Raw genomic sequence first — 25,246 nt, forward strand, 5'->3', positions numbered from 1 at the left:
TCTACCACACCAGTGATGCTGTGCAGAGCCAGGAAATCTTATGACTCGATGATCTAAGCAATATCAAAATTTAGCATTTATATTTTGTACTATGGATAAACTCCTTCAGTAATTTCTGTTGGTTCACATCACCTTTCTGATCCATCTGTAGTTGAACATTTGGTACCTCCTTTTGTGGGTGGAAACATACAGGGGCAATCCCATTTATAATCCATGTCTGTAATAGATAAAGGAGATATACGAGCACATAGCCCTTGGAGGCTGAAATAAATGGATACCAAAGCTCTTTTGCAACCATCTGCATAACTCATTTTTGCCCCAAACACATCAAGTCACAGTGTCATTCCCCACCAGATCAAACCAGGCCTTCCTTTCAGATCTTTCCTTCAATGTTTCCACAGTTTCTCTCTGTGGCAGCAAAATATACAGACATGTTTTGCATACCCCTGGTATTCTGCTGCATGGAAAAGTCCCTTTCACTTGTATTTATTGTACAAAAACATAAAACAAATTTTTAATTGTGTTATAATTATGCAGAGTTGGACAGCTAGGCACAATGCAGCACTGTGTCAATAATTTATTACATCTTATGCCATAATTGAACACTTTTACTAGGAGCACTTGAGAACAACTTGGACCTTATACAGAATAATATATTTTGCTACATAATAATGGAAAGGTGGATACTTAAGAAAGATGTGTAGCTTGGAGGAAAACATACATGGAAGCAAATACCTCCTGCATCACCTATCTTTATGTAAAACTTAAAACTAAGCCAACATATTATATTTAATGATCCCTTTTTATATATGCATAGTTTCAAGAGCTAATCAGAAGGAAATCATATCACAGTGCAACTATTTACACCAGAACGCAACAACTCTTGTCAACATTGGGACTCTTTTCTCACATTTATGAATGGACAAAGCACATGGGAATCAGACAGAAATTCATTCTCAAGAACAATGTTCAAGGAACAAACAGGTCATATCCACAGCTCACTGATATCATCTCCATCCACTGCCTCGAGGCTAAAAGCTCGAGATCTCAAGGTGTCCAGGTATCATCTTCTCTGTCATGGACTTCACTTAGAGTCAGTCCTGTGTTGCCAGTAGCACAGGGCCTTAAATCCAGCTATGTGACAGCATCCAAATGCATCTGCAATATGTCCATGGAGACACACAGAAACACTGGATTTATTGCTACATCCTTGTAAACACACTTACCCTAGGGGTAAGAAATCTAGTTAACCTTGTTTGAGAGGTTATGTCCAATGTGTCAAACTACCTTTCATAACATATTCACGTGAGCAGCTGTTCTGCTACCTGCAGCCACAGGACTCCACCACCATGTCCTCGTACTGCTTGTAGACCACATTGTTTGCAGAGTCAATGAAAAGGATGCTGATGGGGCTCAGCCGGGTTGGGACGCAGCAAGTCGGGGGCGTGGACTCAGGGTCCATGGAGTTCATTAAAGTCTGGATAACCGCGTGGTTGGTGGGCTCCAGGTGGGAGCGGAGCGGGAATTCACAGAGCCCTTCGCAATGATACGCCTCATACTCCAGGGGGGCAATTATCCAGTCATCCCAGCCCATATCCTTAAAATTCACGTGGAGGGCTTTTCTGCTACACCTCGCCTTCAGATTCTTGGTGGGCCTCTTGCCTTGCCGTGTTGCTAGAGGAGCTCTTCTCTTCCGCCTCTGGTTGAATAAGTACTCATAAACAGTTTTGTCATCTTGGCCGGATCTAGCTTTGATTTCATTGAAGAATAAATCTCTTTTTTTCGTCCTCCCAAACACCAAGAACAGAGCCTTTTCATTGACCTGTCTTCCTGTTCTATTAAATCCCACACTCCTGAGATCAACAGCTCTCCCCCTGTCAAAAGTTTCCAGTTCAAAACACAAGTTAACCAAGTTTTTAAAGTTTCTGAAAAGTTTCCAGATATCAAACACTTCCCACTTGGGTGTATCGGTGATGCTGACAGTCCGAGAGTCCAAGAGTGTTGAGGCTTGTCTGTTTGTAGAGCAACTAAATAATTTTACTTGGGAAGTTTTTCCAGAAGAATGAGACCTCCAGGTATCAGAAGGTTTTTTTCTCAATATTCGAAGCTCTGCTCCCAGCAAACCATCTTTTTCTAATGCACTGATGTCAAAAATATATTTTTGTTTTCTTATAGTTGGTGCTCGCTCATCTAAAAAAAGCACACAGATTTTAAAATGTATATCAAGCACAGAGCAATATCACTTATTCAGTTCTTAATGGTTTTCCTCAGATTTTCTGATAAGCCTCGAAGTTAGCCCACTGAACAGAAAGAGCAATTTTTGTCTAAGGGATCAGCCCCATGCAGGGACTCAGAAGAACCCAGGGACTCACCAGAGAAATGAGTTTCTGAGTCTGCCTTCTAGAAATCTTCTTTCTTTCACCAGTGGGCATTTTCTAACTTCAAAGTTGTGGTTAGCCAGTTGAAAAATAATACTTTTTCAAGGCTGAGCATTCACAGGACCTATTTACCATTTATATTCTACTTAAATTACTGAAAGAGAGCTTCAGGCCTTATGCTGGCTCCAAACATGAGCAAATTTACCCTTAGATGATGCAATAGTAAATTAGTCCTTTAAAACCAGCCTCCCTAGGAACTGCCAGACATAAGGATAATTGCCTAATTAACTAACCCCACATAATTCACAATTTTTCAAATTGGACAGAAAAAAATTCCTCTCTTTATCCTGACTTTACATTCACTTGCTTCAGGTGGTGAAGAATATGGCTGAGCCATATTCATTCCAGTGAGGTGACATTAACAGAGCCTTCCAGGGGCAAGCTGGGAACCTGAAGGCAGCCCTTGTGAGCAGTGCATCCTCCCTTCCCAGCAGCCAAGCTATTAATGAAGGGATGGCAAACAAATCCAGTCCTGGTGAGTCTTTCATCACAATTCCTTCACCAGCTGTGTTGCTTCCTTGAGAACGTGACAAAACTCTTACAAATGTCACTGGAAGCAAGAGGGGGCTCCCAAAGCAGGGTGGGGAGGTGAACATCATTCATTGGGAGGCTGGTTATTTCTCCTGTGAAAGCAGACACTAGCCCAAATTTCCAGAAATGTTTGGAAGGAACAGGAATGTTGAGCTGCAGGTTCTGGAGTCCTGGATGTTGCTACCCTTGGTAGCCTGTGCTGAGCTGTGGGCTCCTTGGTGCTACCTGAATGTTTTAAGGTAGTACAGATACACCCCCCCACAGGATAATGACCCCTGGGTCTGCAGTGTAGTTCCTCACAATTCTACCTTGAACAAACCAGACTGGGTTGTTTTGGGGTTTTTTTCACAGAATAGCTCTGTTCTTAGCATATTGTATGTTTTTAGGCACACTACAATCTAACATTAGCTGTTTCCATGAGCTAGTTTCCAGCTAGCTAGAAAGAAAAAATAAGACAAAAATCCAAAAGGTTTTTAAACACCTAAGCACGCAAAGACTGATTGATTTTCAACAATATGCATCTAAAATACTTCCTAAATGTTTTCTTTGGCTGCCACACAACCATCTAGTTCTGCCTGTAAATGAGTTTTCCAAGATAAGTCAGGAGGACAAAATCTGCAGCAAAGTTGTGTGATTTCATTTACATTAAAAAGAGCTCTTTGACTTTTCCAAAGCATGATTATTTTCCAATACTCTCTGCATTTATAAGCACACTCAGACATCTCTCTCTGTCCACACTCACTCACACACAAGCTCCTTTCTTACCTTGTCCTTTGTCTATAAAGCTGGTTATTGTATTGGCAAGTCCAGCCTCCAGTTTTACACTTCCATTAACACCCTTTCTTTCTGCATCTGAGAGAGTCCTGTACAAAGAGAGCATGTATTCATGTGGCGTTATCGGGGGATGTCGGAAACTTTCCTTAGCTTCCCTCTGGGTTACAGGCTCTTTAGTCTTTTTGGTTTTGAGAGAATCACTGTCAGTACTGCTTGTCCCAGTTTTTTTCAAAGCCACCTTGCTGCTAAGATTTTGAACCTTTGGAGTGACTGTCCTTACTCCAGAAGCTCTGCTGGGGAGATGTCCTACCTTGCCCTCCGTGGCTGCTGTTCTCGAGGGAACCTTCTTTGAGTCATCGTTCTTGGCCAGCAGAGCTCCAGCCTGAACAGCACTGCTTTTAGTCCTGGCCTTTGAGGTCCCAGCACTGTATCCATGGCTTGCAGTCCTCAATGTACCTGCCCGTGCAGAGGGATTCCTCTCCTTTCCTTCTGCTTTCAAAAAACCTAGTTTAGATCCTGGATTACCCTGGCCTGCTTCAGAATTACTCAGCGCTCCAGGAACTAGATCCAGAGACAGCCAAGTCAAATGCCAAAGCAGTAAAGTGAGAAAATGCAGGATTTTCATCCTCTGGTCTTCCTCTGAATGCCACTAAAGAAAAACTCAGAAAAGGTTCCTCCAGTTTGGCAGAAGAAAACATGAAAGAAATTAAAAACCAAAGTTAGCAAAAATGGTTTTTGTTTGAGATTAAAACATTTCAGATATCGTTGTTCAATACTTGTATCCAGTCCCATAGTGGAAATGCTCATGTACTCAGATATGATCTCCCCTGACTTCAGTCAGCAGCTATAAAGAAGTTGTTCTTGAAAAGAGAAAGTTTACCACCTCGTTTTCTTCTGTAAAACTGACTGAAAACTTGAAGGAGTCTTGTTTAAATCCAAGGGTTTTTTTTTTTTTTTCCAAGAAGGAAGAATGGCGTAATGCTGCCTCTGTGTTAAAAGGTTTTTTTAAAGTTTTGAGTTTTGAATCCTTTCCAGTGAAAATATTTCACACACAGAGGCCTGCAGGTGCTCAGAAATCTTTTACAAACCTGAACTCTGGAATTGGAAACGGAATTCCAACAAACCTATTTAATTACTCTCTGATGTCATGCTGTCTAAACTAATTTAACTGCGATATATTTCTTAAAAAAAAATCTTCTTTACCCTTTTCATTAGCATGAGTCATACTCTGCCTCATGTGAAACAGCTCCACAGGCTCAAAACTCCAGAGGATGCCTTTTCAAGTGGCAGTATGACCTCTGCCTCAGCCCTCGATGAACTTCACGTTTAGACAGGACAAACTGCAAGATCAACAACTGAGAGCTGTCACACAGTCCGCTGGACACATACATAAACTAATTTAGAAATAACTCATGTGGCTCTTTTTCCAGAGAACTTCTAACAGTACCTTCACTCCGTCCCCCTGTGACTGCAGGGCTGTGCTGCAACGCCGGCGCTTAACGAGGGTAACATTTAATTTTACACAAACTCAACAGGGCCGTGCCCGCAGTCAGAGTATTTTGTCTTATTTATTGCTGTGCTTTAAAAACCCCGTGTCAGCGCAGCTGGAGCAGCAGCTCCTGCCGCAGGGGATGCCCCGCGGGGCGCGGTGCGGCGGGGCAGCAGTGCACCCTGCAGGCAGCCATCCTCCTCCTCCTCCTCCTCCTCCTCCTCCTCCTCCTCCTCCTCCTCCTCCTCCTCCTCCTTCTGCAGGGCCACGCGGGAGCTGGAGACAGGCGAACCCCGTCATTCCTCCCGAGACTGCTGAACACCAGCCTTTGTTTAATTTTAGATGCAAAATGCCCAAGAGCTGCTGACCTCGGGGCCCCAAGAAGGCTGCGGGTCAAAACCAGCGCTCCTCGCTGTCCGGGCTGTCCTGCAGCTTTCAGCCGAGTGTGTCTTTGATAACCTGCACAAAATGAACTGTTGTTCTAAAGGAGCCTTCGGGAAAGGAGGCACTGGGCTGGACTGAGCAGGGATTACTGGGACCCATCTCTCATCTTGCACTGATGCTAAACCCAGTCCTTCTGCAATTGCTTTTCTTTCTGAGTTAAGATGAAAGGGGAAAGGTACAGCACCTTTTAGCTTGTTCTGTGTGTGCTGTAGCATTGCCCACCCACCCTGACAGGGGTCTGACCCTGACAGTATCAGCAGCAGTGAACTGCTTTCATAAATAACAACCTGCATGGCATGAGGAGTTCTGAATGCTTCACTTGTTTTGATGGAGGAACTGAAGGATAGAAGAGTTCAGTGATTTTACAGATGTCACAAATAAGATAGATTCAAATCATGATCCTCCTGATTTTGATCTAATGGCCCTTCCTCTGCTGTCAGTTGTACTTTTTGTATTTCCCTACAAAATAAAGCAGCTTCTCCTGGGAGTTACCTCTGGTGAAACCATTCCCCAGCAGTCACTCCACACCATCCCAAGGCCCTCCCAGCCACTTTATCCCTCCCATATTGCCCACCTTTCTGCTGGGTGGTGTGCTGTGTCTGGTTCTGCACCGTGGAGGTATTGATCAGCTTGCTAGTAAGCCAGAAAAGTAGCTAAATGTTGAATTTCCACTTTTAATCTATCCAGCTTCCAGTTTTCACATTGCTTGCAAGAATTTAATATCTTTAAAAGGTCATTTGCGCTATCAAACTTGGCTGAGATTTGGAAACAGATTTACAAATGATTTAAGAGATGGGATGTGAAAGAGCAGGAGGTTGGACAGTGTGATTACATGGGCCTTGTCTTAGTAAATCAAATTAAAGCATGATCATTGATATGTTCAAAGAATATTTATGTGTCTGAGATGAAAAAATCTTAGTGGGCTGGACAGAGCTAGACAGAAAGAAAAAGGAATAGCAAGCAAAACAAGGTGTGCAAACTAATCTCTCTCTTTAAAAGAGGCTCTCTTGAAGCAAACACCATCCCAGTGCTTGGAACCACGGGAGCACCGATGCTGTGGAGTGCACTGAGCCCCACAGACTCCAGAGTGGAATGCTGACCCTGAACAAGACCCACAGACTGAGAGGTTCCTATGATCCCTACACCATAGTGGAGTCATTCCAGCTGGCTAAACTCAAACTGCACTGCAGGAGTTCCGTGTGTAGCTGGAAACCCTCCTGCTGGTGAGGCTCTGGATACACAGGGCACAGTGGCAGTGGTGCTCCAAGCCTCCCACTGCTCACCACCAGCCACATTTCTGTGCCCCTTCCCTCGAGTGGTCAGGTTCATGTAACCCACCTGTCCTCCTGAGCCTGTTCTGTGACAGCAGCTCCTCCCTCACACGGTCTGGGTGGGATTTGAAAAGGGAGGAGCACCTGTGTCCCTGCTCCCTGAAGTGCCCTGCCTCCTGTTCTCCAGATCCTGACATTATATAATGCCTACATGAGCTGTGATGCCTTCTCCATCTCAGCCCTTCTGGATGTCCAGCATGGTCTAGAGCAAGGGATCATTCTGGGGAGCCAGAGGAAGATTTCACAGTGTTGAAAACACTGCCCTTCCCTGGGGATGAACAGCTCCATTGGATATGTGATGCCAGGAGTTAGAATTTGCTCTCTGGTGCAAAGTTGCAGTTGAAGCTGCACATGGAAGTCTTTAGAGTGATCTATCAGGAAATTCATTGTCCTTTCCCAGGTGCACTAATTTCCAGAAAGGACTTACAAGATTGAGTTAACTCTATGTATTAGGCCACTTGCTGTCGCATTGTTTTGCTTATTGAAACTAATTATCATTCTATTTCTGTGAGGATTTAGACCTCTGCACCATAGCTCTTGGGCAACTGCTTTTTAAAAGTGTGAACTTATAATTTAGGAAGGAACTTAACATCTTTGTACTTTTCAGAAGGAAAGAATTGCACAAAACCTACATATGTTATAATTAAAACTTGCTTGTCTTGGAGCAGAGCAAAACAAATGTAATGATATTTCCACTTCCATGTGAAGGTGGCATAATTTAAAACAATGTTGTGCTGTTAAATAAAAAGTTGGAAGTCCAAAGAAATAATTCTGTCATTGGTTATCAATAAACTTGGCTACATCTGCAAACAGTAGTGAACTACAAAGCACAGAATCATAGAAACACGGAATATCCTGAATGGGAGTGTTATTTTTGTTTCTTGGTTCCTCAGATGTACCTAATTTTCCCAACTCTGAATTAAGTGGATTTTTTTTTCTTATTTTTGGTACCTCTGCCTGTTACCAGTTAGAGAAATTCAGGGTTTGTTTCAAGCTTCTTCAAGCCTATTCACTAACAGAGTCCCTCCATTTGGTATACAATGTTAATTAGTTGTCTTTTATAGGTATTGTTCATCTTTGCAATAGAAGCATATTTAAATGATTCAAGACTTGAGAGAGAGATCCTGAGATCCCGAATTACTTTGCTGACCAAAGACAATTTTGGTGGCAATTCATTTATTCCTCATCTTAAAAAAAAAAACAAACAGAATGTCAGTGATGAAGCATTCACTGTCACGGGAAAAAGCAGGGACTGAAAACAAGCCAGCGTCATTCAGCAGCCAAATACAAAATGAAACATATTTTTAGCAATGGGGTTAACTTAATGTGAAAAATGCATGTATTTTATGATTGGCTTTTTGCAAATATTAAAATTATTATTATATGTGTTGTGTTAGAAAGTAATGCTGTGTTAATTCTCTTAAGTAGTGTGTTAAATATAGTTTTAGGTTATAAAAAATGTTAAAACAGAAACTATGCTATGTAGGATACTTTTTTTAAATAAAGGACTCACAGCAAAATAGCAGCCACAGGACACCTAAATCTTTCAGAGAGAAAGAATTTATTGCTCTCTTATCAGAAGAAATGAACTTCTTCCCGCCTCGAGGGCGCTGTTAGGATTCAGAGGAAGAAGTTGACACTGACCAGACAGAATCCTGTGTTTGAATGGAATTTATGCATCATGTATGAGGTGTATGAATATGCAACAGGCTGTTGTTTTTAAGGGTTAATCCTCTCTTAACGGGGGTCCTTTTTCGGGCTCGTTCTGCCCAGAAAAGGTACCTGGACGTCCGTAACTCTTTGTCTCTATTGTCTCATATTGTCCTAATTCAAATTGTCCAAATTATTATTACTCTAATTGTATTACTATTTTTATAATAATTTTATTACTATTAAACTTTTAAAATTTTAAAACCAAGTGATTGGCGTTTTCCACACTTAACTAACTCCCAGAACAATTCCCGATGGAACGCAGAGGGTTCACTGTCACTGTATTTTCTGATTACATTCCCTGCCGCAGCGGAAGCGCCCACAACGGCCCGCGCTGGGCCCGCCACGGGCAGGCCGCGCCGCCCCTCACGGAGCCTGCGCTGCCTCCGGCCGGCCCCGGGGAGCCGCTCCTCCCGCGGCCGGCGGGGCGGGACCCTCGGGGCGGGCTGGGCTGGGCCCGGGCGGGGCTGGGCCGGCCATGGCGGGCAGCGCGGGCTATGGGGAGCTCAGCCCGGGCTCGCTGCGGCGGCGGCTGCGGAGCGCGGAGGAGGCGCAGCAGCGCCAGGCGGGGCTGTTGCGGCAGCTGCAGGACGAGGTGAGCAGCGGGCGGTGCCCGGCGGCGGGGAGGGGGAGCGGGGCCGCCCGCGCTGCCCTGGGGGACTCGGCGGAAACTCGCGGGGCCTCCCCGGGCGGGCGGCGCCGAGCTCGGGGCGGGGAAGCCCCGGGAGCGCCCGTCCCGCCGCGGTCTCGCTGCCGAGCCCCTCCTGATCTCGGTGCCTGCAGCATCGCCGCTGTTCGGCCCCGTTAGCGGGGTTGTCCCGGGCAGGGGTCGGGCTGGTTGGCTTGCAGAGCAAGTTTGAAAACTCGTTTCGGTCGCTTCAAGGACCCCCTTGAACAGCCAGATGTTGGCTCGGGGTACGCGGAGCCCGTAGGTCAGGTAGAGCTGCCCGCAGCTGCCCCATCGTTCTGCTTGCTGCCGCTGTCTCAGGTGGGCAGACAGTGCCTGAGAGAAACCCCGCCCCAATTCTGTCCTATTACAGTGAAACTTCCCTATATTGCAGTGACTTCTTGTGGAGTGTATCAGAATCACTCTTGGACAGAGTCAGAGAAAAGTTAATGTGGGGTGAGTGGAGTCTATAACAAGCTGCTTCTCTCATCTTCATTCTCTGTATCCATTCAGGTACTGCAGTACCAGACCTGGTGTCGAGAGTTGGAGCAGCAAGTGAAAGCTGGAAGGGTGAGTGTGCTGCAGGTTGTGAACTAAAAAGGGTGTATCTAATGTTCCCAAATCTAGACCAATAAAAACTCTCTACAATCCAATTACAAGAAAGAAGATTGTTACTGTCTGAGGGTTTAGAGAAACACTGTGAATCTTCCCATCAGTGTTTTGTCCATTTGCAGTCAGTAGTCCCAGAAAAACAAGTCCAGAAAACCCAGTTGAGGATTTTAATTTTGTGAAAGAGTGCTTCATTGGAGTTACATTTGTCCTGGGTTTCAGGAGAGGACTGTGCTGTGTGTTACATGGTACAGCTGTCCTGGAGAAAGAACCAGTTGAAACAGCTTTTTGGAAGTCTGGTGGTCAACATACAGAACTGGCCCTATGCATTTCTTTCTGCTTCATAGCTAAAGTAAACCTAGAAGCCAAGGGGTGGAAGAATAGGAGAGCATTCCCAGGCTTCAAGTCCAAATCAGCACTTGAAGTCATGAAGCGAGGACACGTAGCAGTGGGAGAGTGAGGAGAGCTACTCACACTAACACCCTTCCCTTCCTCCCTGTAGTCACAACACTATTACACCTGGAAGAAGCCATGACCTTCTGAGATACCAAACAAATGGATGGGAAAATGGTGGATGCTGACAGTGGTAAAGGAAACACTATCATTTGACTAAACATTTCCTTTCTTCTTAAAGGGATCCCTTCCAGGCAGGTGGGAAGCCACAGCAGACCACAGCCTGGAGAAAGCACTGCTTCAGGTGGAAGAGGAGCAGCACAGGTACAAGGAAGAAGCATTTCTTCATACTTGGTATCCTGGATGCTCATGGAAGTGAGGGAAAACCTGTCGGTGCTACCTGGTCTCCCCAAGGGAAGCGGTTGGGCAAGCTGCTCTGACAGGAGAAAGGTCCACAATCTGCTTTCTGTGGTGCAGTAATAGTGCTGTGTGCTGAGTGGCTCTGCTTTGAGTAGGGAAGTGGGGTGTGTATTCTGGTGAAAGGTCCCTTTCCAGCCCAAATTATTCTGTGGTTCAGTAGGGGAACAACTCTGGACAGTGCTATAGAAAAGTGATACATCCAGTGACCATCAGCGTGAAGAGGGGGCAAATTGTTACTTGTGACCATCATCAAGGTTGAAGGGGAAACCAAAATCATGGATGGAAATTGAAGGCTCAAAGCACAGAGAAGCAAATGAGGTTTTCATCACAGAGAGATCTTAGTTAAGCCTGTAAAGTGCTTTTACTGCCTCTTAGACAACAAAGTCACTGTTAAGGGAGCTGGAAAATCACATGGATGCTGGAGAGCTGTTGCTCAGTGACCTCATTGTTGTTTCTCTCTCTCTCCAAGGTGTGAGAATCTGGCAGAAGTGAACACTCTCCTGCGGGAGCACCTCGATAAAGCCAGCGAGGTGAATTCTGCCCTCAAGGAAGACGTTGGGAAGCTGACGGTGGATTGGATGAGGGCCCGGGAGGAGCTGGAGCTGAAGGAGAGCGAATGGCACAGTGAACGGGAGGTGAGGATGGGCCACGGGAGTGCCAGAGGGGAATGGGAGTGGGAATGCCATTTGTTCCTTGTTGGGTACCTGCTGCTGATTCCCCAACTTCTGGGACTCTGGCTGTGCCCTCCCAGGGGGCTCCTCTGTTGGGGTAGACCCTCCTGGAGCAGTCTTGTGTCAGGAAAAAAGAGACACACTCAATCTTTTCGGTCTTCAGGTTCTTGTTTATTGTTATCTTATCTAGAGTTTTGCATGCTGTCCACACCAGGTCAGTGCATTGGAAAAGCACTGCAAAAATGGCTAACAATATTTTGTTACAAGGTCTTTTAAAGCTAAACTATCCAATTAAGAACTGACAACTAGATTATTTTCCCTTTTAACCCAATAACTGGTCCCAAAGAGCCCACAATGCGGACTTTTCCACCCAATTACAAAGTGCCACCCAAACCCATTAAGAAGAAGAAGAAGGAAGAAGAAGCATGAAGAAGAAACCCAGGATGACACCCTGTGCCCTCCATCTTCCTTCTATCCATTACATACTAAAAATCCTAAAACCTAAATTTCCCACCCAGGTGATACACCTACACTACTCTCTACAATCTACTTCACACCCTAGTAGATTCTAGTCTGTTCTGTCTGTTTAGAAAACTTTCTCCATGAATGAGGGTCAAAGTCAGTGTTCCCCTGGGGGTCAGGGCACCCCAGAGCAGACAGGGAAATATTCCTGGTGCCCTGGGTTTCCACAGTTCCTGGCATGGGGAACTTGCTGTGTGGAGCCTGTGGCTCTGCTGAGGATGCACTGGTGCTGGACAGGGGTGTGGGAGGGAGGAGTGTCAGCAGAGGGTGCTGGGGGAGATGCCCACCTTCTGTGACTGCACTGCTTGGTCAAGAAGATAGAGCTGGGCACTGTATGGCAGTCACAGGAACACTTGTCTCTTTAATAGTTCCTTAATCCTTGTTTTGAGCAACTGAGACCAGAGAGGTCTGTGTGTGTCCAGATTCAAAGTGGCCAACACAGGAACAAGACAGACCTCTTGTACTGACTGCCTGTTGTAAGCCAACCTGGCACTAACCTTGAAGGAGTTTCTCTGTGTTCCTCTGCTGTGACTTTGAGGTGGTGAATCACCATCAGCTTGCTGCTGCCACCCACTGCCACGGGAGAAGTGTGGGTGCTCTCCTCTGCGCAGGTGTTCCCTTCTGTGGGCCTGTGTGGTGCCTCTTCAGTCCCTGATGGCCCTGGTGCAGTAGTTACTAAAAGGCGCTGGGTGAGGGTGATTCACGCTCTCCTGTCTGAGAGATGCTGCAGTGACAGGGAAGGCTGAATTGGCATTTCTCTTTGTCCTTGCATGTTTAGCTTTATGACAGCTACATGAGGGGGGAGCACGGCCGGCTGCTGGGGCTGTGGCAGCAGGTGGTGACCTTGCGCCGCCTCTTCCTGGAGATGAAAACCGCCACGGACCGGTGAGTCAGGGCTGGGGTGACATCCCCTGCAGCAAAGTGTGCCTTGCTTGCTTTGGGTCCTGCCTTTTGAACCTTCATGTTGTTGCATTAGGTACAGCAGAGGTGGGATTGCTCCTTTGGCAGTCAGAAGCAATGCCATTCAGCTTTGGGCTGGTCTCAGAGCAGTTGTTGGCTGCTGGTCTTCTGTCAGACATATTTTATGAAAAATCCTTTTATTAGGATCTTTGAAAAGCTGAGAGGTCTCAGAAACAAAATGTAAGCAATAATTATCTGCTGCTGTGGAATGCAACAGGTGCATCTTTGATTGGTCTCATGTGGTAGTTTTTAATTAATGGCCCATCACAGTCCAGCTGTCTCAGACTCTCTGGTCAGTCACAAGATTTTATTATCATTCCTTCCTTTCTATTCCTTGCTAGCCTCCTGATGAAACCCTTTCTTTTATTCTTTTAGTATAGTTTTAATATATAGTTTTCTTATAATATATACCATAAAATAATAAATGAGCCTTCTGTTACATGGAGTCAAGATTCTCGTCTCTTCTCTTGTTCTGGGACCCCTGTATAAGCCACCACATTCTTCAGATAAAGGTGAAGGGCTTGGGCCATGAGGACAGCAGAGGCTGTGAGCAGGCAATGACTGTGGTGATGTGTGGGCATGTGAACACAGGCACAGAAATGCATGGACATCTAGGAAGAGACTCACTAAAGCTGTGCATGCAGCATATAGAGTGGTCCCTTTTATGAAATTGTAAAAACCTGCCTTTAAAAAATCTTACCAAATTTCTTTTCCCACTGCTCCTAAGAGAAAGATGATTAATGTATATTTTTTCCTTTTTCATTTCCAGGATACATTTATTCTGGTCAGTTTGTATCCCCTTACTCCTCTTCCAGCATTACTGAGAGAAAGAATAGTTTCTCTCCCCTCTTACTGCATTTGTTTTATTTGTCTTGTTTAGTTTGATACCTCTTTTTATGATTGTTTTCTTGTTCTTGGGCTCTCTGAAGTGCTTTTCTCCCAAGAAAAATAGTGTAACCATAATAGTACCTTCTGGTGTCAACATGCACTTTCAAACTCTGGGTTACTGTAAGCCATTTGTCTTGATTATAAGTCTTTCCTATTGTGTAGAGTCTGCCTGACCTGCTATTTAGTCCTTGTATTGTTTGTGCTTTTGTGTTACAGCATTTCAGGCTGATTCTTACACCACCTTTCTGAAATGTTTTATTATATAGGTACAGTCTAGAGCTTCTTAGCAGTCCAAGCGGGGATAACAGAGCACTCAAGAGCAGAGTATATAAAAGCTGGGGATCTTGGTAAAATTCCTAATATCTAGTAATGATAATTACAGTATGTTAATAAGAGTAATTAGAGGTGCTTCAGGCCTTCTGGCCTGTGCCATATCTTACTTCTTATATCAGAAGAAAACAGACTCCACACTTGGCTACCTGGTAAAGTCATTGTTCAGGTGTCAAGATGTGTCCTGGTCCCCAAGTGTCAGATGAATGACTTGTCCCCAGCAAAGACATCACCTTGCCTGCCAGCTCTTCCTCATGCATGATTGCATGCTTCAGAAGTGAATCAGCTGATAAAGATGGTGGAGTGAACATTGGCTCTTTCTTGGTTCCTCTTCAGAGATTTGTCAGAGCTGAAGGCAGAACAGATGAGGCTTTCTGGATCTATTCTTGTGACCTGCTCTCGCCTGAACTCCTGTGTGCAGCTCAGGGAGTCCATCCCTCTGGGTAAACCTGTCCTGAAGGATCAGGCAGAGCAGCAAGTGGAACCAAAAATAAACCACACAGCTCAGGAAGTGATAGCCTTACAAGTCAGGTGTGACATGGAGAAGAAAGAGCTTCAGGACAGGTAAAGGTGTTTTAACTTTGGTATTACCAGCATTATCTTTTGTGGCAGCTTCTTGGGTTCACAAATGGGCTGTGCTCACATTTAGAACAGCCCTGCACAGCCCTGTGTCTGTCCTCAGTCAAACTCTTCCCTTCAACAGAAAGGATGGAAAAAAGTATTTGCCTGACAGAAATTCTTCCAAGTAAGACAAGACTGAAAAACAGAGATAGCCTCTGATAGTGCTTTTTGGTGTTAAGTGATTCTTAGTGAAAAACTGAATTCAGCATAAAGAGAGTTGTGTTTCTTGTACAGCCCTTTTACATCTCAGGGAAGGAATTGAGAGGAATTTGCCCAGGGCTACCATAAGCACTGCAGCACCTCTGTGCTCACAGTTCCTTGCAAGACTGAGTGCAGAGGCCTTTGGGGCAAGAGGTGCCATTGTGCAACACCAAGCCTATTAACCTGTAGAGATGAATGCTGCCTTTGCTGTGTTTCCTGGGTTGAACTTTGCTATGCTATGCTTTGGGGAGCTGCTTGGCGCTCTAACAGGTGCTGGTGTGCAAATCTTTTGGAATGGCACGTAGACCTTCTCTTCTCAGGGTGATGGAGCTCTCAGCCTTGCTTGTACAGTCTCAGAAGCAGAACGAGGAGAAGGAGAAGACCATGAAAACACTTAACGACACAGTGGAGATTCTAGTATGTTTTACCTTTACCTGGGAGATAGCCCAGTGTTTGCTCTCCAGCCTGAACACAGAGGTGTGGCTTCCTCAGGAGAAACAGTGGTAAAGATGCCCAGTGTATGGGAACATCAGGCACTTTGCCAAAATATTCCTTGTGTGTTCAGCAGATGCGGAGTCAGTCCAGATGCAGGCAGTGCCAGAGGAACTGCAGACAGTTCAGGTGTCTTCCTCTGAGGGGTGGCACCAGTGCTCTTCTGCCTGTGACTTCAGGTCTCTGGGGATCAGAGTTCCTTGGAACTGACCATTTAATAGCAGTCTATAAAAACTAGCTTTTGGTCTTCCTTGTAGTTTTAGTAGAGAAGAAATGGAATAGATGTGGACAGGAATATGCTGGAATCACTAGGGCTGAGACTCAGCAGTGTGACTGCTACTGAGGATGGGAATGCTGCAGATAGGAGCAGCTCTTCCGTGCCCACCCTTTCTTTATTCTGTTCTCAGGAATCAAGTTGGATAGAGAAAGAATTTACAGCTTCATTGACTAACAGTGCCAAAGAAGAGAATCTTTTCCTTCAAAAGCTCATTAAAAATATCACTGAGGTGAGTACAGACCTGGTACAGGGACCACATCCCTGTAAATTTGATTTTGAAGTATTTGAGTAAGGCAACAGACTGGCCTGAGGCTTAGAGATACATGTTGTGTACTATCTGTGTTAACTGCCATTGCCTGTTAAATTTTTAGACCTCTTTACTGACTGTTCTAACCTGTTCTAACTTGTGAGTTGCTGTGCTGTGACAGTTCAGTGAGCCATTAGACATTTCAGTACCTTTGGCTTCACCACCCCACTAAGGTCTCTCTTGGACTGTGTTTTTGGAGTGTGCTACTTGACATTTGTGTTCCTGTGTTTCTTGGGCAATTCCCTCACCCTCTTTGAGCAATGACTGTTCTTCAGATCTTTATGAAAGGTCACTGACTCAGTTGATGCACTTGCTCCTTCCCTCAGTGTTCACTGACCATTATAATCTCCCCAGAATGACAACTTTCAGGGGTAACCTTAACTTAGTCCTAAAGTTCTCATAATAGAGAAGGGTTTAGTTGTCATCTCTTCTACACAGCTGCAAGAAAGTGATTGTTCAGGCAGCCTCCAGCCACGTCACATTTGTGAAGAGTAGCTGTATTCAGAAATCCCAGGAGTATGTGTAGCCACAGGGACAAACCTTTGTGGACTGAAGAAGTGAGAAAATTGAGTTTTTAATGACGCCAGGGTAAAGTGGGAGGAAAACGAGAACAAGACAAAGAAAACCAAGTAAAATGAGCAAAGACTAACAGCTGGATGTGGGCTTTCAGATGGTGCTAGATGACAGTGACAGCATGGTCAGCATTATCTGCACTGGCAGTTCCCAGCATGCAGACTCTGGGCACATCTTCTCAGCTCCAAGGTCTGTTGATACAGGACGTGCCTTTGGACTGGTTCTGGAAGCACTGGCAAGGATGCGAGGGGCAACACGGGTGAGAGCTTTGTGTCTTCCCCAGTGGCCACAGGCTCAGTGCTGAGGCCTTGCTCAGCTCAACACCTTTCCATTTGCTCAGCCACTTCAGGCACTTCTTTGCACCTTCATACTCCTGCCCTGCTTTGCTGGTCTTCCCAGCTCTGTGTTCTGCTGCTTTTCTCTCCTTGATGCCCATCCTCTCAGCACAGCTTTTGCCTTCAGGGGAGCTGTCTCTGCTAGCTGTTTCTTCCAGCTCTCTGGAGCCACCTTCCCTGCTCCTTATTGCTCATTTGTGCTCCTTCCCTGCCTGTTCCTGCAGGCCCTGAGAGAAGAGCTTTCTGCTAGGCAGGACTCAAACAAATTCCTGCTGCAGCAGCAGAGGCATCAGGAGGAGAAGTGCAGGGAGGTGCAGCAAAGGCTTGAGCAACTGGAGGAGAAATGCCGGAAGTCCAGCAGCCACCAGCAGCATCTTCAGTCTTTAGTAGAAACACTCAGAAGGTGAGTGTCCCCTTCTCCTGCATTCCAGAGGCAATCTGCTTCCAGGTTTGGGAGGTCAGAGGTGTCCTGGGTGAAGAAATCACCTGCCCACCATCTGTAGGCCTCAGTGTGGCTCTCGAGCATTGTCCTGTCTGGGTTTTTCATGCTCTACTGAGACTCCCAAGGCTCTCTGGGAGATGCAGAGCCATGTTGGAATAGAAGACTCCTTCTTGCTGTGCTGCTTCCCTGAATTCTGTTCTTTGTGTGCCCCTGCCCAGCCACTGCTTCTGGCTGAAGGAAGGCAAAATCCTGCCTTCCTTTCCCTTTGCCTCTGGAGGATTTCCTTGGGAGGGAAAGAGCAAGGTCTTCCTTAGCCCACTGCCCCCAGATCGATCCTGGAGTCCTGAAAATGGCATTGCTGACTCTTCAGGCCTCTTGCTTCTTCTGACTGAGCCTTGTCTCTGCAGTGACTGTGCAAACCTTGAGAAAACCAGGGAAGAGCTGCAGGAACAGCTTGGATTAAGGGAGCAAGAAGCTTCATGTCTGCGTCAGAGTAACGCTGAGCTGCAGATGAGGGAGGAGTCAGCCCAGGCAGAAAAGGCAGAGCAGCAGGACAGGATGGAGAGAGCACGCCGTGAGCAGGAGCTCCTGTGAGTGTTAGAGATTTTTCTGGAGCTTGAGGAGGCCCAGTGTGAAGGAACAAATGGTGCCTGCTCCTCTCTTGTAGCATAGACTGTTTTTCTGTAAAAACTTCTTTCCCCTCCTCATAGAGTGAAGGACCTGGCTGCACTTGAGGAAAAGCACTCATTACTGCAGAGTGAGTTGGTAGTCCAGAGACAGACACTGGAGAAATTGCAACTTCAGAAGGATCTGCTGGAACAGGAGAAGGATGAGTTTGCCATGGCTCTGGAGAAGGTATAGACACCTTATTCCTAGGCAGTACTTGTGGGAGTGGGAGCTGTGCCACCAAGATCACCTGAGATGCTGTTTCCGGCAGTAGAAGAGAGGGACACTGTTGTTCTTCTTGGAAAATGATGATCCAACCAGACAGGCTCTTTGGGATCATTGGTCCCCATGATCTTACTGAGAGCTCTGCCCTAGGAATAAGTCAGAGACACCCAGGAGAGGTGGAGTGGTTGCCTGCAGTCCTGGATTTTGCTGCCCTTGTTGTCCCATTGTTCTTTTGCCTCTCCAGGCAGAGCGGTCAGTGGCAGAGCTGACAGGGGCTCAGAACAAGCTGAATGCTGAAAGAGCTGATCTGCAGGCTGCAGCAGCAAAGATGAGCAGCATCAATGAAGCTCTTGCATTGGACAAAGTGGAGCTGAACAAATGTGTGTGGCAGGTGAGCAGAGTTGCCAGAGATGTGCCAGATGTTTGTCTCCAGCTGCTGCTGCTTCTCAGCCTTCTTATCTTGGCACAGTCTGGCCAACTGACTGTGGCAGTGTTCCTTTTGTGTCTGAGACAATCTTTCATAGTAATTATTCCTGTACTTTATTTCCTCTATGTTTCTGTGACTCTAGCTGGAGCAAGAGAAGGAAGCTTTGTCTGCTAAAGTGGATGAGATGGAGAGAGCAAAGATCTGTGAGCAGGAGAAGCTGAACTTCTATGAAAGAGCAAACAAAGAGCTCTGTGCAGAGAAAGCCTGGCTAGAGCAGCTACTGAAGGAAGCAGAGGAGCAACAGGAGGAGCTGTGGCTGGAGCTTAGGACACTGGGAGAGGAGAAAGCAGAAACCCAGGAGAAATTCCATCAGGTGACCAAAAGTATGGTGCATCCATGTGGGCACTGGGCTGCTTGGATGAGGGAAGCTTTACTTGGTGGATTCTGCAGTGGTTTTGTCAAGGGAACATGTGGTAGTGCTTGAGGTCACAAGGCTTTGCTTGCTCCTTTTTGGAAATGTGGGGGTGGCTTGCAGAGCTGTTCCACAGTTCTCGGAGTTGTCCTCTGCTTGTACAGAGTCTTTCAGTCCACCTGTCTTTGTTGGCCTCTTTTTTGGCTCTTGATAAGTTGTGAAGAGATAATTGTGTAGTCCATGAATCTGAGTGGGTGGCAAAAGGATCAAATTCTGTAGCTCTGAATCCTTTTTCTGAAAAAAACCCCAGGTCTGCACGTTTCTGTTGATGCTTTTTGTCATGAAGTTGGAGCATGTCCATAGAAGGGAAGGGAGCTGGGGAAGGGTCTGGAGCACAGGTGTGACCAGGAGCAGCTGAGGGAGCTGGGGGGGCTCAGCCTGGAGGAAAGGAGGCTCAGGGAGCACCTTCTTGCTCTCTACAACTCACTGTTACAGGAAGCTGCAGCCAGGTGAGGGTCAGGCTCTGCTTCCAGGGAACAAGGGACAGGAGAAGAGGAAACAGCCCCAAGCTGTGGCAGGGGAGGTTTGCATTGGGTGTTACAGGATAGCTGCAAGAGAAGGATTTGTTTCAGATGGTCTCTGTCAGACAGTCTCAGTTCTGGGGAATGTGGTAGGTTTGGCAAATGCACAGCAGAGGTTTTTCTTTGGCCACATCAGCCAGACATTCATCAGTCACTAAATGTCTGCTCAGCACAAGAGATGCCAAGCATCCTCTCCTTGCAGAGTTGAATATGTGAGGAGGTTACACTTTGATGTGGGTTTTGTTCTAGAAGGGGAAAATCCTGTATATTTTCCCTTGATTCAGCAAGCAAAATTGTTTTCCCCAACTTTCCTGAAAATGTCCAGCACTGAAATAGATCCAGATAGCAATTTGGTTAGCCAAGTGGCAGTTGTGGAAGATGCAATGTTTGTGAGAGACAACACGGAGTTTGGAGTAGGGATGTTGTACGGAAGGAGCTGTCTGGTCCCAGGTAAGGCAGCAGGGCCTGACACAGCACTTCCAAGGTAACAGTGCCAGAGGCTTCTGGCAGGCCAGGCTATCAGAGCTGCATGGGGCAGGTGCTGTGAAACTTTGAGCCCAGAGCACAGCTGCTCCGTGTCCTCTGGCTGCCTGTCAGGTGGCACTGGCTGGCTCTGCACGGGCTCCCCAGGAAGGGCTTCAGCTGTACCTTGTCCCACTTGCAGGTTTCCCAGAAGCAAGAATCATTGAGCAAAGCTCTGGAGCAGCTGAGCCAGGAATCCTCTGACCAAGGGCATGAACTGGCGCAGGTGGGCAGAGAGAAGGAGCTGCTGGGCCAGGAGAAGGCTGCCCTTGAGGGCCGACTGGCAGCCGTGGAGCGCCACCAACATGACCTTTCCAAGCAGCTGGCAGAGACCAGGTAATGGCAGGGAGCAGGCCCTGGGCAGGACAGGGCTGAAGAGCTGTAATGATAAAAGTGATAAAGACTACACAGAGGTTTATTGTATCCTCTGTGCTTTTCAGATGTAGATTTGGTTGTTGAGGCCAAGTTGGGCTGGGCAGTCTGTGCTATGGCAGGCCATAAGGAAGGCCTGGGCAGTCCCTCAGAGGCCCTGCTCTGCTCTGGAAATGGCCCAGATGGGCCTTCTCTGGACAAGTTTCCAGGTGACCCATTTTCCATCCTCAGGCGTGGGGATCTTGAGCCACGTCGTCCTGGAATAAGCGGCTGTGGGTGTCTGGAGCAAGCAACTCATGTCTGTCCATATTTGCAACTTGTAGGTCAGCAAAGGAGAGCCTGCAATCCAGGCTGTTTGCTGCTCAGCAGCAGATATCACAGCTGGAGATCACCAGGAACCATCTGGAGGCTCAAGTGCTCATAATCACACAGGCCAAGGAGGTGATAGAAGGTGAGAACCTCGTGTGCTTTGTTTGTGGTGCTGCCCCTGCCTAGAGAAGCTGAGCACCCTGCAAAGCTGTCTCTGTCCACAGAGCTTCGGAGGAGTGGTGGGGCTGGAGGCCCTGAAAGGGCCTGCGGTCAGTAAAGTCAGTAAAGAGCGTGACTCTTGTTCTTGGCCATGTTTGCAGGAGAAGTGAAGTGCCTGCAACGTGAGCTGGAAGCAGAGAGAGCTCTCAGGAGGCAGGAGCAGGAAGACACAGCTCAACAGCTCGTGCAGGCAGAGCAGCAGCATCAGGAAAGCCTCAGGCTTCAGGGAACTGCTCAGCAACTGGAAATAAAGAAGCTCCTGCAAGACCTGGTAGGGGACAATATGCTTCTGAATTGTCCAAGCCAGCCCTGTGTGCTGGTGTAGCACAAGCAGAGGCTGAGGGTGTGAAAGGGCAGCAATTCTCTGCCAGAGGCCTCCCGCTGCTGGGCTGGACAGCAGAGCCAGCAGCTGAGACTTGGAGGAGCATGAAGGCCCCCAGGGTGGTGCTGGGACAGTAAATGCAGCCATGGCTTCAGGGAGGGTGTAAGAGGAGCTCCAGAGCAGGTTGGGCAGTGCCCACCCAAAGCGTGGCAGCCCAGGGCAGGATCATCCCCGAGTCCCACCTGCCACAGAGCAGATGCCAACGTGGAGCAGATGCCAACGTGGAGCAGATGCCAACAGTGCTGGTGGCTGCAGGCTTGGGAACTCGTTTCCTTTCTTGCTGTGCTTCCATGGTGGACAGAGGGATTAGCTTTGGGCTGGAAGCAAATGGAACAGGCCCCTTGTCCCTGGTCCTTCAGTCCTTGTGACTGGGGCAGCAGAGAGGGGAAGGTGACACCTCCTCTTCTGAGTGCTTGGACTCGGTGCTTGGGAAGGTCTTTGCCAGCAGAAGAGATTCCACAAGTCTCTGAATCCTGCACCTGCTGAGCCTCCTTTTGAATTCCCTGACAGGACACAGTTTCTGGTGTGCAGAAAGCCAGTGCTGTTGTCTTTTCCAGTTGGGGGTTGTGGGAGGGATGGAGCTTCACATCTTTCAGCACGAGCTTGCCTGGGACTTCATCTTGCAAAGTTTTTCTCCCCCCTCAGGCAAGTGAGCGTGAAAGGCACCGTGCAGAGATGCAAGAGATGCTGGAGCAATGGGAAAAAGAGAAGGCAGAGAGAGAGCAGGAGCACAAGAAGGTGCTGTCTGAGATGAGGCAGAAAGTTGCCACCCTGCTGGCACAACAAGAAGAGGAACGAACTAGATTTGAAAATGCCAACCAAGAGGTAATGATTGTGAGAGGAGAACTGGTGTGATTTTTTGCAAGGCAGGAGCTGTGGGAGATGGCAGGATATGGGGCTGTGTGTAGCATGCCCTCCATGTCTTCTGCACTGAATTAAGGGAGGTGAAAGCTGAACGGGGCTGTCTTTGGCACCAGGAATGAGCCCTCTCATAGGAAGCCAGGCAGAAACATCAGCTGTCAGCTGAGAGCTTTGTGCTGCTCTTGTGCTCTGTTGTTCTAAGATGTACCTCAGGGTATCTTCACTGTTCTCCTTCTGCTGCCCTTTTGGTGTGTACTGGTAGATGTTCATGGCCAAGGTGAGTTTGTAGGACTTTTCTTTTGTGAGCATGCAGAGGGTGCAGCAAGAATGCTGACAAGAGAACAATCTTTTTAAAGGCTTGCCTGGAGTATTTCTGAACAACAATGCAGAGATATCTTCTGGGCTGTGTTTTAAGTCACTTCCTGGGAAGCTGTGTCTCCCCCAGGGCAGGCAGTGGCCCAGGGCAGCAGCAGCCAAGTGCTCTGAGAGCACAGGAGCCCATCAGTCTTTGCCCCTTGCCACGGGGATGTTGCAGGAGGAGTGTGAAGCCCTCTGCTCTTTCCTCCTGTGCAGGTCCTGCTGGAAGAGCAGAAGGAGAAGAGTGCTTTATCAGAGGCACTGCTCCAAACTCAGGGAGAGCTCATCCGAGCCCGCCAGCAGGTCCAGCAGCTCAGGCAGGAGGTGACAGAGCAGCAAGAGAAGGGGCAGGTAAGTGTGAGTAAGCAGGCAACAGAGGGCAGGGCAGTGACAAGGGCACAAAAGGCAGCTCCTGGGACTGAGGAAGCAAGGGCTGCTTCAGGCCCTGGGAGCACAGAGCCTGGTAAGCTCCAGAGCTCAGCCCCAGGAAGGAAGGCTTGCAGTGGGAGCAGAGCTGGGTACTGAAGCCAAAAGAAGCAGCTGAGGGAATGGGATTTTGAGGCAGCAAGTGGAAAACACTGAGCCTGAGGGCAGGTGCCAGGAAGTGGCTCTGCATTTTGTTGCCAGACCGTGAAGGCAAATCTGCAAGCTGAGCTCGAGGAAGCTCACAGTGAAGCCCAGGCAGCTCAGAGGAGGCACGAGGAAGAGCTACAAGGCCTCAAAGAGGAAATGAATCTCCTCCTTGAGCAGAGGGAGGCTCTACAAAAGCAGGTGAGTGAAAGGGCAGTGGCACTGCAGTCATGCTGGGAGGGGTCTGTGGCCTTCTTGCTTTTCCATGGCAGAGCAGCAGCTGCTGGGCTGAGCCCTGGGACTCTCTTGTGCTCTGGGGGCTCCATGGCAGCTGCTCTGAAGGACACTCAGTGCTCTGCTGAATGTCAGCTGCTGCTCTGGACAGCTGGGCTAGTCCTCTGTGCTGTTGGCCAGCAAGCAGCAGCATGGTTTCCTGCTGGCCTGTTCTTGCTAGCCTTGCTTTGGCAGGTGCTTTCTCAGGTGCCCTTGGTGGTGGGCCACTTAGAGACTGAAACAAGTTGTCCATATCCTTTGTGAATCTGGTGCTCTCAGGACAGGGAGGAGAGGAAAGTTCTCCTTTACCTTTGCTCACAGCCTGTGCTGTGGCTGACAGTGACTGTAGCTGTGGCTGTAGCCTCTGACTGCTTTGTTCTGTTTGATTGGAGGTGGCAGAGTTGACATCTCAGCTGGCAGCCTCCCGAGAGTGCCAGGAAAGGACTGTACAGAGAGCCCAGCAAGATGTGAGGGAGGCCCAGGAAGTGTCCAGGCAGAAGCTGCTGGAGGCTGAGCAGACCCAGAAGATGCTGGAGGAGGCAGAACATCAGAAGAAGGAGCTTCAAGTATATCTGGAGTACCTGGAGAGGGAAAGGAGTCGATTGGAAGAAGTGGCACAGAAAAATTCAGAATTGCAGGCTTCAGTGAATGCCCTAGAGAAGGAAAAAGCCAGGTAAATGAAAGCCTGTGGCACTCTGCATTGTGCTGAATGGATTCCCTCTTTGCCATCTTTGCACCTGCCAGGGGCTCTGGCAGCATTTCCTAAGTGGCAGATTCTGAACTCTCCATGCAGACAGGTCTTATTTTCTGGATGTTCTCTTTCATTTTCTTTTCTTTTAAGCCTTCAGATACAGTTTTTCTGAAGACAAAGGCTTTTGGGGTAGCCCGTTCCCTGTAGGGCATATTGTGTTGTTAGGTGGGTGTGTAGACACTGCCCCAGCTGCACTGTAAGGAGCTGGATCCATCCATCAGCTCCACCTTGGGGCCTGTAACTTGAAGCCTTTGGGGTCTGGATCAGCCTGGCATCTGATGCCTTTTGTTGACATAAGACATTTTAAACCCATGATTTTTTGTCTAAGCCAGATTAAGACAATCACAGAAAGGGTAAGTTTGGAGGCACCACAGTGATTCATCTGATCCCACATACCTGCATACACAGGGCCATCCCAGAGCACATGGAACAGGGTTGCATCCAGATGGTTCTGGAATGTCTCCAGTGAGGGACACTCCACACCCTCCCTGGGCAGCCTGTTCACGGTCACTGCACAGGGAAGAATTTCTCCCTCCTGTCCAGGTGCAACTTCCTGGGCATCGGTCCCTGCCCGTGGCTCTGGTGCCATCGCTGGGCCCCAGGGAGCAGAGCCTGGGCCCTGCTCTGCCCCTCCTGCACACAGGGACAGCCAGGCCTGAGGCCCCTCTCAGCTGGGGCTCCTCTCCAGGCTGAGCAGCCCCAGCTCCCTCAGCCTTTCCTGGGCTCCCAGATGCTCCAGGCCCTTGCTCAGCTCCAGGAGCTCCTGTCCCTGCTGTGCTGAGGAGCCAGAGCTGGACCCAGCACTGCAGATGTGCCTCCCAGGGCTGAGCAGAGGGGCTGGATCCCCTCCCTGACCTGCTGGCAATGCTGTTCCCAGTGTTTTCCAAGTCCCAG

The 25,246-nt window shown here is 47.9% G+C and overlaps 2 protein-coding genes across 2 annotated transcripts in view; one reads left to right on the forward strand and one right to left on the reverse strand.

Moving 5' to 3' along the window:
- Positions 1–1,023: 1,023 nt before the first annotated feature.
- On the reverse strand, positions 1,024–4,368 carry GDF5 (growth differentiation factor 5). Its single transcript, XM_058814583.1, has 2 exons — positions 3,735–4,368; positions 1,024–2,190 (listed from the first exon to the last, which is right to left on the reverse strand). The coding sequence occupies exons 1-2, from the start codon at positions 4,366–4,368 to the stop codon at positions 1,322–1,324; spliced, it is 1,503 nt and encodes a 500-aa protein (XP_058670566.1). The 3' UTR covers positions 1,024–1,321.
- A 4,827-nt stretch (positions 4,369–9,195) lies between these two features.
- The window catches only part of CEP250 (centrosomal protein 250), a 28,412-nt gene continuing 12,361 nt past the window's right edge, over positions 9,196–25,246 (forward strand). Inside the window, exons 1-22 of the mRNA XM_058814980.1 lie at positions 9,196–9,461; positions 9,567–9,654; positions 9,898–9,954; positions 10,628–10,710; positions 11,276–11,441; positions 12,778–12,884; positions 14,514–14,741; positions 15,320–15,416; positions 15,899–15,997; positions 16,746–16,907; positions 17,208–17,386; positions 17,833–18,015; positions 18,136–18,280; positions 18,561–18,707; positions 18,886–19,116; positions 20,401–20,594; positions 20,954–21,081; positions 21,260–21,429; positions 22,186–22,365; positions 22,975–23,109; positions 23,386–23,529; positions 23,994–24,274. Coding sequence (XP_058670963.1) covers positions 9,196–9,461; positions 9,567–9,654; positions 9,898–9,954; positions 10,628–10,710; positions 11,276–11,441; positions 12,778–12,884; positions 14,514–14,741; positions 15,320–15,416; positions 15,899–15,997; positions 16,746–16,907; positions 17,208–17,386; positions 17,833–18,015; positions 18,136–18,280; positions 18,561–18,707; positions 18,886–19,116; positions 20,401–20,594; positions 20,954–21,081; positions 21,260–21,429; positions 22,186–22,365; positions 22,975–23,109; positions 23,386–23,529; positions 23,994–24,274 — 3,470 coding nt within the window. The remainder of the gene's footprint in view (positions 9,462–9,566; positions 9,655–9,897; positions 9,955–10,627; positions 10,711–11,275; positions 11,442–12,777; positions 12,885–14,513; positions 14,742–15,319; positions 15,417–15,898; positions 15,998–16,745; positions 16,908–17,207; positions 17,387–17,832; positions 18,016–18,135; positions 18,281–18,560; positions 18,708–18,885; positions 19,117–20,400; positions 20,595–20,953; positions 21,082–21,259; positions 21,430–22,185; positions 22,366–22,974; positions 23,110–23,385; positions 23,530–23,993; positions 24,275–25,246) is intronic.

The sequence above is a fragment of the Ammospiza caudacuta genome, chromosome 15 (genome assembly GCF_027887145.1).
Source record: "Ammospiza caudacuta isolate bAmmCau1 chromosome 15, bAmmCau1.pri, whole genome shotgun sequence".
Classification (NCBI taxonomy): domain Eukaryota; kingdom Metazoa; phylum Chordata; class Aves; order Passeriformes; family Passerellidae; genus Ammospiza; species Ammospiza caudacuta.

Bases quoted from the DNA above. Each gene is read 5' to 3' on its own strand.
- GDF5 (XM_058814583.1), bottom strand. From the start codon at position 4,368: ATGAAAATCCTGCATTTTCTCACTTTACTGCTTTGGCATTTGACTTGG. The intron at 2,191-3,734 runs GTAAGAAAGGAG...TGCTTTTTTTAG, and splicing joins CTTTATAGACAAAGGACAAG to ATGAGCGAGCACCAACTATA.